This window comes from Haemaphysalis longicornis, unplaced genomic scaffold (genome assembly GCF_048455015.1).
Source record: "Haemaphysalis longicornis isolate Haplotype H1 unplaced genomic scaffold, Haemaphysalis longicornis Haplotype H1 scaffold_7, whole genome shotgun sequence".
Classification (NCBI taxonomy): Eukaryota; Metazoa; Arthropoda; class Arachnida; order Ixodida; family Ixodidae; genus Haemaphysalis; species Haemaphysalis longicornis.
The window spans coordinates 18,214,630-18,226,979 of record NW_027526422.1 but is presented as its reverse complement, the minus strand read 5'-3'; the positions used below and the strand labels follow the sequence as shown (position 1 = coordinate 18,226,979).

The 12,350-nt window shown below is 44.9% G+C and overlaps 2 protein-coding genes and 1 long non-coding RNA gene across 5 annotated transcripts in view; 2 read left to right on the top strand and 1 right to left on the bottom strand.

Moving 5' to 3' along the window:
• Positions 1-8,421, bottom strand: part of LOC144144634 (carboxypeptidase D-like) — a 41,982-nt gene extending 33,561 nt beyond the window's left edge. Inside the window, exons 1-2 of one of the 3 annotated variants that reach the window (XM_077676155.1) lie at positions 7,533-8,421; positions 3,618-3,760 (exon numbers count right to left, since the gene is read on the bottom strand). In XM_077676155.1, the coding sequence (XP_077532281.1) occupies positions 3,618-3,760; positions 7,533-8,406 (1,017 nt within the window). In that variant the 5' untranslated portion in view covers positions 8,407-8,421. Of the gene's footprint in view, positions 1-3,617; positions 3,761-6,914; positions 7,151-7,532 lie in introns of those variants that run through there. The other 2 variants (XM_077676156.1, XM_077676157.1) reach the window with 2 other exon arrangements.
• LOC144144639 (uncharacterized) overlaps positions 1,904-12,350 on the top strand; it is a 30,002-nt gene continuing 19,555 nt past the window's right edge. The window contains exon 1 of the mRNA XM_077676163.1: positions 1,904-1,930. The gene's annotated coding sequence lies outside the window, so the exon portion shown is untranslated. The remainder of the gene's footprint in view (positions 1,931-12,350) is intronic.
• On the top strand, positions 8,811-11,440 carry LOC144144632 (uncharacterized). The gene is made up of 2 exons (XR_013317291.1): positions 8,811-8,895; positions 10,084-11,440. It is a non-coding gene; the product is annotated as an uncharacterized LOC144144632 (long non-coding RNA).

Sequence of the window (12,350 nt, the reverse complement as noted above, 5' to 3'; positions counted from 1 at the left end):
AAAAAGGCCAGCATTCCTTTATTTCCACAAACCGAACTGCCAGCTAAGTGCTGAACTGATTCCTCCCCCCACACACACACGTGTGCACACATGCACGCACACACACACATACACACACAAGAACATTCAGCTAGTTTTTAAGTGCTTTCTTCTTTACATTCCCTCTTTATAGGGGAGGGGGGGGGGGGGGGTGTTATGCCCACAATCTACACCTAGGCTATGAGGCATCTACCATTTACTTTTTTTTTTCAATAAAAGCTTGGCTTTACAGCTGTTAAATTATTCACAATAGATTAATTAAACTCTGCTCATGCCTGAGGACAAACACTTGCACTGAGGTGATGCCCATCACTGTGTTGAACAGGAAAATGTGATCGGAGCACCAAAGGGCAAGCATTTGAGGCAAAATCATACTTTTACAAGATTTTATGGGATCAATGCAACACAAAGTGGAAGAAAAAAAAGTGTCAAAGATAGCCCAAAGTTTCTACACAGTGCACCTTATTTCATGTTCAGGGGCACCTTTGTGTTCTGCACCATCAGAAAAACAGCTGTTGCAGCTGCCTAGGTCAGAACCAGCAACTTTGCAAGTTTAGCCACATGGGAACGTCCAGCAGTAAAAGCCAGTGAACGCAACTGCTTATCGACACCTAAATGTGAATCGAGGTGGCTTCAAAATAGCACAAGCTGTGGATGGAAAATGGCAGAACAAGCCACATTGCACAGCACTTCAAGGCCCATACAGGAAAGGTAGGAAAAGCAAAAAGTTGTCTTCGTAAAAGGCACAGAAGTGGCTTTAAAAATAAAGAAAAAGGCAAGCCAGAGGGACAGCTGTTGCTCAAAACGGCCTGGTGGATCAAAACTGCCGCAGAGCGTAAGCTTTTGTTCGATTCGGAAACCAGCTACCGATCATTTTATGCCTGCTCAAAAGGAAAAGCCCCGCATTGTACAGGCATTCGAGCCCTTTGTTCCAAATGAAGCATTCGGAAAGGGCTCATACTAACCGTCTGGTTTCTCTGCTGAACAGCCCGAGAGGGCTCACGGTATGAGAAAACTACAGACAATTTGTACAGCAGGAAACCAACTTGGCAGAAACCATAAACTGCGTCACATGCATCTGGACTAGCACGATTTTCAGTCTTTCCATCTTTCAAAAGTTAAAACATAATACTTTGATCTTGTCCTTTCTTCAGTCAGAAGGGCACACATTATCAACTTCAATGATTAGGCAAGGGGGCCAAATCCTGCACTTAACTTGCCACTGCTTGTATCTAGCACCAGTACATAATTCTGCTGAGGTAACTTGTACTTTTGCACACTAAAACAAAGAAAAAGAAAATTAAAAAATGAAAGTTACCCAATTATTCATATTTTGCTTTCCCTGGTAGTACTAGCCCCGAGTGCAAACTTAAAAAAAAATGCAAAGAAAAACAAGGCCAAAGCTCACGCAAGACACTAGACTGCATTCTTTCTCGAATTTATCTTTTCTTTCACGGTCCGTTCAACCCCACAGGAAACAGGCTGCCAGGACAATGGACAGATCCATAAGCACCGGAGGAAGCAGGGCCTGACAGACAGCCTGCTTGAATGCCCAGTGCAAAACAGGAACAAACGCCTGCTGAATGCCACATCTCCCACCCTTCTCACTCTTTCACCGCATGCCTTCGTGGCTGAGCGAGCAGCAGCAGGCAACTCCTCTGACAGGTTTGCACTGATGACTTCCTTTTTTGTTTCTGCTGTCTGCGACCCACACACCCTAATTGACCCAGAAGCAGCCTGCAGAAAACCAGTCGAGCAGGACGCCACCAGAGGGGCAGACAGGAAAGGAACTGCTTTCGCAGGACGGCCACTTCGAAATCACTCCCACTACCAGTGAAACTGATCGAAGAAACTGCAAACATAACCCCCTCTACTGCCTTACGACTTTAAGGTACCGAGAAGCAACCCTTTAGGAGTGGTATTTTTCACTTCTCATGGGATAAGACGAGTAAATGAGAGCTCTCTATGAGCCCTCTTGAAACATTTAAGGTGGGAAATAGATCTTACTCTGAGCTGGGTGACGTACTGGTGTTCACTTTCTTAGTTACATAAACACCACAGCAAAAATACTGCCCCCCAAAAGGTATATGGTTCACTGATGTAATACATTTTAAGTGCAGTATTTTCCCAAACAACGCAATCGCTCCCTAGCACCACCAAATCAAAAGGACGTGATTCAAGCTTCAGTCAAGGAACATTTTTCTGTATATACATTTCTTATAGCCATTTTGCTGGAAGAATGAACTACTCGCAACACTGATTCTAGTCACTCAGGCAGAAAAATTGCCAGCTTATGTGAGCTATCTGAGTCACGAATGTGGAATAACTCCAAACATTTTTTCATTATCTGGTATCGAATGAAGCAGCTATCAAAGGGGAACAATCGGTGCTTGACACACTTGCGACAGTGCAGCTGCGTGCATAAATCAGACCTCTCAGAGCAGAGGACAGGTAGTGATAGCTGCGTTAGATGGTACTTGTCAGGGGTCACAAACACACACAAAAACACACCCCATTTCCATGAATACCTAAGCCATGCTCATGTGCAAGTCAAGCGAAATCTGCATTCTGAACTTGCTTACAAGTAAAATAACAGCAACAAATTTTACACTAAAAAAGGTAGAACAAAAATAAAACAATCCAGACACAGGTGGTGTACGAAAGCCAGACAATCAGCCGGGGCAAATGGAATACTACTTATTCCACGTTCAGCGAGCAGCTGTTGGAAGAAAGCCCCATGCACTCATGATAGAGAACATTGACCCCCAAACAGGGATTTAGGAGGTTTTCGCTGTTCTCAGGCAGCTTTAATTAATAGCAATACACTGCCTGTATGGGTTTGCTCAGTTTTGCATCAAGTCAAGCACTACAGCTTTTGTTTTTTCTCTTTCCATATTTCCATCATCCCTCCATCTTTTTTTGTTATTATCAGTTTTTAATTATCAAATTTCCGTAGGAAAAAAAAATGTGAATGAAGGTAAGAACAATAGACACAAGGTTGTATTTGCACTGCATAAAAAAAACACATAAAAATGATACTTTTACACGCCAGCTGAACTTATTAGCGGCATTTCCCCCTGTAAGATTAATTGCGCAGACTGTTCTCTGCAGCTCGGCATGCCTTTCATTGCTGCATTTCAATGTTTAACTAGTGTGCCAGCCCAGAGTAAAGCGTCAGCACTGGCTATGCCAAAGACACCCTGTCCAATAACTGAGCAGGGAAATGTACCTGTGCCTCGTAGAACCTTATTGCAACTCGATGCAAGGGCACTTGTACTGGCCAACGAGGACAAGCACAATACCAAGTGGCATCAATTAGCCACGGAAGCACTACACCACACGCCCCCACCACCCTGCACTCCGAACCAGCATGCCCGAAAACAGGGAAGCAGTGGACTTCAGACTGCTTTGTTTCCCTGACCACACACAAGCATCTTTACTTGCACACTGCATGAAGTGAGGGATGTGTCCATTGGCAGGGTTAAGGTGGCCAAAAGAGTTAATGCTTCTCCTTACAACTTGACACAATAAATGCAATGCACGTGGCTGGAGCCCAAAAGGTCCCCAGGTTTGCTCACCTGTTCCATGTAGCTCAGAAGGGCATTCTTGTTCTTCTCCCATTCATCGACAAGAGTGTTTGCCCTGGGATACTTGCAACAGGATATCTCGAGTGTGACCTCAAAGCAGTTCGTGTAGATGTAGCTGAAATCCTGCATGGTTCCTGCACGGGCCAACGGGAACAAGGGCAGAGCTGAGCTTTTGAAACACATGGGTATGCTACATTGCCCAGGCCCCTCCCCCACCCCTTTGTTTTGTGAAGAACAATGGCTAGGTACAGATCCCGTAAATATGCGTCCCTTTCACTAACACGACACTATGCAGAATGCCACAGCAAATACTAAGCTGATGATTTTCACTTTTTTTTTCTTTTTAACAGGTTCAGTAGAATGCAGTAGGATAATGTGGAGGCAGTGCTGAGTTGCATGTCATGACTAAATTCCAAATGTGCCATATATAACCTTTTGTAATTTATACTGCAACAAAAGCTTGATTAACCCAATCCTGCAGGCACCTCGGAGCTCTTTGAATCAACCAAAATTTAAACTGATGAAGTTGAAACAACAATCCCTTATTCAGCAGCACATGGGAAGCCCCAAACACTGCACAATGCCAATTCTAGTTTCGCAAGGAAATTCGCCATCAGTGTGCTTATTTTTTTATATATATATATATATATAAAAAATCACATTTGACAGCCTCTGCTGCACTAGGCAAACGAGTGGCTCGCAGTCTAGTTCACCCTCATCACAGCTGCCCTGTTCTTCTGTGACACGCTCTTTGCCCAACAGCTGCGCGATGATGTTTACCGCTGCCAAAGTGCCAGAGGCAGGCAAGCTGCCCTCTACGTCGACGTAGTCTGTAAAAGCCATGCCAAGAGGGACCTCGCACAGGCCAGCTAATAACATTATGTACATGGGCCCCGCCATTCTCTTCCCTGCCCGTGACAATAAAACTGCAGCGGCTGAAGCAGTTTGCAAGGCTTGTTGCCTTGATTTTATCGCAGTCAGCAGCATATGCCAGACATACCAATCTGCCTAATACACTGCAGTCACAGCGCCTATCACTAAGCCAAAAAAGTTTTGCCCCATACTTTTAAACCTAGTATTCGCAACAGCTAAGCACAAATTGGAATTATTGGTGGCAGAAGCCATTTTCTTTCAAATTAATGGGCTTTTGTAAGAAATGAAGGTCTATGAGTTTAGAGTGACGTTGATGGCTGGTTCAAATTATCCAATACTTTGAGATGTTCATTTTCCACTGGAACTAAGGCAAATTGTACTACTTTATGTATGACCATTTTCATTACATAAAGTGGTCAATATGCAGGGTATTGCACACAACTTGAACTAGTCGTTCAAACTAAAAGGTTTAATTTCTCAGCAGCAGAGCTGGCAATAATTTTTGTTAATGCTGTGGATCATCTCAGATTACTTCTATATTTCGATTTATTATTAACTAATTAGCAAAGATAATTGAATAAGTAACTGACTATTCATATGAATCTAACTGAATTTTTTTTACTATATTTCTGCAGCATCCTAAAATAAGCTAAAAGACACCAAAGTATAGAAACATGGTTGCCTGAATTGGTACACTACAGTGCCATGAATAAAAATATACGAGCTACTCAATAATGCAAACAATGCCAAAGTGTTGAAAGAGATATTATTACCCCATACATTATCTCATACTACAATTTTTGAAGTGCGAAATCATGAATGGTGAGAACCGATTGCCAAAATTAGTCTAAGCATTTTACCAAAAAATTGTTCAGGCAGGAAAGGTTAATGTGAAATGCATGTAAATGGGCATGTCTACTATGCACATGCTTTTTGAAAAACAAACTTCAGCTTCTACATAATTAGCACATAATAACACTAGCACTGGCAGCACCAAAGATTTTTTGGGGTTTTTATTCTGGTCCAATGTTTTGCCTTGTACATACAGGTGAATGTGAGAGCTTGTTCATCCTTTTTTACTGTCCTCTGCGTATACGACAACTAGCGGAAAAAGTCCGAGATAACTGGTACATTGGCTGTGCAACCATTTCCTACTCCTTTTCCTAGGTGGTAGCAAATGTTGGTAGTAGCACCGTGGTGGCCAGATCAACTTCGTAGGCGATTTCATTGCCAGATTTTTTATGTGCTGTTTTGAGTGACAGAAAAACAGAAGAGAGCAAAAAGGAGTAGATTTAACGATTCATTTCTAAATTACATCATCTGTCACCACACAAAACATGAAAAAGCTTTGGTAAAGCAGACCTTTCAGTTAAAATAAAAAGTCATTTAGCTCTAAGTGTCCCTTAAAAAAGACGATCAACTTTTTTGACCTCCCTGATTTCAAAGGGTTCTTCCGTGTCGATTCTTAATGCAAATTAACAAGACAAAGCAAAACGTAATGCTAATGTCCATGGGATTGCTGCCCGGACGTTGCCCAATGCAACGAAATTATGGTGGATTATCATTACTTGGACCGGGATAATTGGAGATCTACGGCAGAGGCGTTTCCTGCCCGGACACGCATTGTTTGATCTTGGCTTTACACCACTTTTTATTATTTTCCAGATAATATCTTGCCTTGAAATAAAAAACGCAAGCAATTATGCAATAGAAATTATAGGTAGAACTGCAGACTTAAATTTCTTAAATAAGAACCCTCAGCAGCTAGAACTGTTTAAAAAGAAACTTGAGATAAACAGAACAATTTTTGATGGTTTCTTATGGTTTTTCCCAAGATAGAGCTGTGCAATACATGCTGTAAACAGCCTTGCACAGCAGAGCTTTAAGGAGAACCATCGAAGGGACCAGAGAAAAGGCTTGCTCAAGTGGAACGTCAGTCACGCCTGTCAAAACTTATTACATACATGTGCCACCTGCATTGCCACCCTACTGGTGGGTGAAGTTTTCAGATACTGAAGACAGGCGGGTGGATAGAATGAGGCTCCCGCATTCCCTCTTCCCCCAGTAGCTGAAAACAGCATAGTATCATATGGTGCAAGCCACAAGTGCGGGTGGATGGAAATCTAGACTATGGATATTTCATTATTGTATCAGGATTTTTGTTTATTGCTGGCATACTGCAATAAAAGGCAAGAGGAACACTTTAACGTATTTGAATTTTGCAAAACTTAAGTGCATCAACGTGTCCCCTTTTTACGAAGTGTCTCCCTCATAAAAAAGGGGGGACAGGCTGCTTATCTTGAATTTCCACGGCATAACTGCGCCCATTCTTCATTTCAACACAAGAGACTATACGAAAAATAACAAAAGCTGCGGTAAAGCAAAGATTGAACGATGCGCGTCTTTCCGCTCTACCTATTTCGGCCGCGTCAGGTGAACATGACAAGCATCAAGGAAAAGATGAACATCGTACGACGACTTTGCTGCCGGGTAAAAACCCGACCAAACTACGAGTGCTGTCGCTTGGCTGCCGTCCTCCGCGTCACTTAATTTCGCCAAGCGGAAACCGCCCCCCGATTTCGGTTCAGCGCGGCTACGCAGCCGAAACTGGTTTTCCTCTATGCGAGTCCCCCCTCCCCTGCCTATCCAACCTCCGCACGGGCTTTTTGTAGCGCAGCAATCTACTTTACTTTTTTTTTTTTTTTTTTCCCCTTCCGGCGACGCTCTCAGACATCTCGACGGCCGCACGGAGCGTCGTCGCCCGGGGTCGATAAAGCCCAGGGACGCAAGGCTCACGTGGTAAGGGAGCGCGGAGACAGGCAAAAATAAAAGCCCTCCGCGGACAATATTGCATTTCGGAGCGGCAACGGATGTTGCACGCTGCACCGCATAGCACGATCGGCGCCCCGTCGCCACTGACGCGTGTGACGGACATGGATGTGACCTTTTAAGCGCACCCAGAGGCAATTAAAAGGAGCCCGGCCGTGGGCGGAGGGGGGAAGTTGATGGGGTTTCGGCGGCGGGTCTCCTTACCTGACACGGCGATCCATTCGGCGCCGTTGGTGATGCCGCCGTCAAAGAACTCCTGGCACTGGGGGCTTCGGAACATGTTGCTGTGTGTCGTCGCATAGGTGCTTGCCAGATGGCGAAACACCTCTTCGTCGGGCGTCGGATTGGGGCTGTCTCTCGGCGCACCAGGCGATCGGAAGTCGTAGGGGTAGATAGCGACGAGCAGGCCACCGTGCAGGCTTCCTGACAGCACGAACGGGTAGGAGACTGACCACGTCATGATGGCCAGCGTCTCAGGCTCTCGGCCGGCTGTCAACGTCGTCAGGTCGGCATCGCGGCCGGGGAAGTTGCTGTAGAGGTCCACAGTGTGGCTGTTAAAGCGGCCCGAGTCACGGCTGGCGCCCTCGCAGTCGCCTTCGCTCGCGTTCGCGAATCCGTCGGGATTCAGAGAGGGGCATAAATGCAGTTCGGTGTTGTTGATAAGCCGTGTGATCCGGCTGTCGGTGCCGTAGTTGTTCAGCAGGTATTCCATGAGGAACAGCAGCAGTTGCCGTCCTAGGACCTCGTTGCCGTGAATGTTGGCCGAGTACCTGAACACCGGCTTGCCGATGCCCCGCACATGAGGATCGGTGCTTATTTTGAGCACCCATAGATCGCGCCCGTTGACGCTCTTGCCGATGCTGTAAACAGACGCTAATGACCGATACCTGCTGGCAAGTTCGTGCATGAAAGTTGTCGTCTCATTATAGTCCAAATACTTGGGCACTGGGAAAGATCCGTCATTTGCACTCGCTGCACCCACAAGAAGGAACGAAACTAGCGCGATCACGAGCGGACACATGAAACGCCGAGCACGATCATACACGTCGGGAGCAGGGCTCGGCGCCATGTTTGTCATCAGTCAAAGCCATAGAGTTTCATACTAATATACACTAGAGGGGACACTGGCGCTAGTGTCTATGCGAGCCGTTGATCGTCTGCTTCAACCCCCATGAGGGCGGCCATGCCAGATAGACGTGTGATTTTCGAACTTGGCTTAACTATGCCAACATCTTGACTTGACTCGAAATATCTTTTTTTAAATTAAAAAGCTACAAGTAATGTTTATTACAGTATAAATTATTAGTCGCATAAACAACTTGTACGATACGTTAAGTTTTAATTAAGGTTTAGAAGTACTGTTTTATAAGAGGGGATGTGATTTGTGAACGGCATACGCGGCTGAGTTTAGCGGGGCCGGTGATTCGGCGGCGAAGCGTATTTCTTTTCGTTTTTTTTTTTGCTTGCGAGTCGGCGGTGGCATGTATCTGCGGAAGGGCCGCTGTACAGCGTTAAATTTCGTTCTGGAAGACTACGAGTAGCAGAGCGACGCGTCATATAACCCCAAGTAAGTATACACGGTTGTTGTTCATTTCCACTCATAAGTGTAACTGTTGTCGCCTTACCCGACGTGCGGTCGGCATGCTGACAAAATCGTGAAAGGACGCTGATTAACAGCTGATCGTTTGCTTTGGTGCCTTAAACAAGCCATAACGGCCAACTCGACCACGGAACTCGACCATATCACCTTTGTTCGTCGCTAACACGCAGACGATGTTTTATTGACCGGATGGTTAATCGGGTTCTTTCTTTGTTGCACTATTCGTGTATTCTTGATGTCTTGACGCACTGTAGAGCTGTTTCTGTGAGCAAATGTTAATTTTATATGTTGAGAGCGACAAGCGTAGGAAACAGGGTATCTTATCAGGCCACACAGCGAAAAAATTCTCGTACTTCATTCGTGTTAACCTTCCAGAAGACGGCCTCGTCTTGCTAAGAGCGGCAGGCATGCAGGGCGTTCTGGAGCAGTGGGCTGCATTTTACGGGAGTTCCTAATTTTGTGAAAATTCCCGTGTAGAATGTTTCTATTAGATGACCAATAACGCGCACTGATATATCTAAGCACCGTGTGTGTACATTACACGCCCACAAGTACCAATTATCACCTGTCTAACCGAGGTCTCACGCCCAGATATAACCAGGTACGCGTGTTAAATTGAAGGCTCTGTATTTTTTCCAGTGCCTCTATACAAGCGTGCCGAAGCGCAGGAACAGTTGGAAATTACGTGCGAAGGTGTCAAACAGCGTAAATGTTGCTGATCAGACGGTGCTTGCCTAAATAGCAACTAAATAGTGCCTCTGGGGTGCCATTTCCATAATACACAAGCTGCCTTCGTGCATTCGTTGTTCCGTAGCTGTTACACAATAAGTTCAAAACATTTACTCATTTTGTGTGGTTGTTCAGTCTTGAATAATCCAACTGCTAAAGTCATGTCTTGTTAAAGCACGACCTCTGAAAACATTGTTGGCGTCTTGTGAGTTCATTGTATGTGCCTTCTCTTTGGTTTAAGTAATGACTTCAGTGTCAACACGGCAGCGCGCAGCTGATCGTAACTGTGTGTTTTTATATGTTGCTGGAACCATTTTTGTAAATAAGCATGCTAGTGTGCTGGATTTTAAGAGTACATACTTGTGCTCTAAATATCTGTAAAAAAGCCTTGCAAAACCTTCAATGATGCCATCCATTTCGATACAGGTCCCAGCTGTGTCAGCAGTGCAAGGAGCAGACCAGCAGGCAACACAAGAAGCTGCACCAGGCATGCAACCAGTTTCCAAGTCAGGATCATTGGATGGATCATCAGCAGCGCAAGACAAGGCAGGCATGCCGCCAAGCTGCCAAAAACACAAAAATTCTAGCAAGGGCCACCGTTGAAAAAGCAAAAGGGCTTGGGGAGAGGTTGATTGCAGCCTACGATATGTAAATAGTAAAAACAATCCTGTACATTCAGCTGCACAATAAAGAGAAAAACAAGTGGTGAGGAAAGTGCCTTGTAGTGCATGGAAGATGTTCTTTGAATCTTGCTTGTTAGGCACTCAAGATTCAAACTATTTTTCTCGGGTGCAAGAAAATTAGTTATTCGAAACCATCCATTGTATGCATAAATGTGACTTATAGCAGTGGCTTCATTTGCGATAGCCTTGGCACAGCATGAAACCAACTTCATTTAACTACTATGAGCAGCCGTTTGAAGACTTGTGTACGTGCTTATTGAACTGAAAGAATGAAGTGGAAGTATTCTGCGTGGTATTTTAGCCCACTGTGTTCCAAAGTGGTATTCACTTGAGGGACCGTGCTGAGGAGGACTGTGTGTGGTGCCAATGACTGTGAGAGAGCTGGCACGTCCTCACTGCCCATGTAAATCTCTATTGAAGCCAGGTTCTATTGTGCACCTTTCACAAACTTTTTGTGGCGCCGCCACCTCCTCCAGCAACATATTCATGAAGGTGTGACGTAGGGGATCAGCTTTCACCACGTGAATGTCAGTTAAAACTTACATTATACGTTGTGGCTGCAGTGTTTTGTTTATGCACCATTGATGTCTGCCCAGACAATGGATTGAAAAATGTTAAGCTGCCCTTTCCCATCTTGCACTGTCAGTATGGCTCAAAAGGTTCTGATCAGTGGGGTAGAAGGCTGCCTCACCTACTTCTGGCTGTTATCAAGTTGCAGATTGTATCCACCCACTGCTGTTCACTGTGGCTGTATATTCTCATGCCGAGTGTACGCTGTTTTAAAACCTTTGTTTGTTCGTTGATCAGATATTGTTGCCCTGCTTCTACTGTGCTGGCAGATGCTGATCGAAACACTTCTGCTCTACAGCTATAAGCTTTTCTAGGGTTCCTTTCATGCAATCATTTTACCGTAACCTAACGTCGCATTTGTTCGCCACTTACAGTAACCATTTTGTTGATTCCTGCATAAAGCAGCCTGCGTACATCAGTATGCTGGTTGCGAAAATGGCAATGCTGGTAGGTAGCTACAAACTAAATCCTGGTACCAATATGTTCACAGTGGCTCTTGGATGGGACAATAAATACATTGATGCGACATGCTTATGCCTTCACTCATTTTCACTGCATAGTTTGCATGTTTGCTGTTCACCAGCCTTCAAAATTTTAAAACAACTTCCTCAAGGTAAGCTTGCACTCTTGATTTTGTTGTATTAAGCAATGCTGGCTCTTGGATGGGACAATAAATACATTGATGCGACATGCTTATGCCTTCACTCATTTTCACTGCATAGTTTGCTGTTTACCAGCCTTCAAAAGTTCAAAACAACTTCCTCAAGGTAAGCTTGCACTCTTGCTTTTGATGTATTAAGCAATGCTGTGCTTTTTTCATTAGTGTTACAAAGTATGACTGTGGTGAGGGCTTTTTTATAAATGAGTGAGACGGAATTCTGCACTTTGCTGTTGGCACAATAAATTCACACAGTACTCGCCTAGTGCAGTCGCCAACTTTTTCTCTGTGCTCAATATGCCTGTCTCCAGGCGCTGAGCCAGGGTTCCACTAACGCAAACAGTTGCTACAGCAACACCTGCCACTGGATGGAGAACACTATTACCAATGTAGACTCACAGCGACTTCATTGAATAGCAAGCATGCATGCCGGTGATCGCCTCATATGGCTTCACCAGTAGCTATGTAAGCCATGGCCCAAAAGTACTGTAGGCCCCAGGCAATCATTTGGCCACGTTCTGTTGCAATAGGTAAAGCCATTCTACCGTTGCAGAGGTACATTTTCTTCCCCTGTCTGATAGTATTCATTTCATTACATTGTTTTTACCTTCAGCTTCAAACACCCCATATGCGTCCATGGCTGCGGGCGGTCACAGAGATTGCGCGTGAGCCTTGGTTAAACCGGTGAATACACGCAGCTGATTAGCAACGGAAATGGACTGTGTCGGCTGTGTTGTGCTAGCGGGAACAGCCTAGCAGACGACGGTTGCACTAGCGGAATC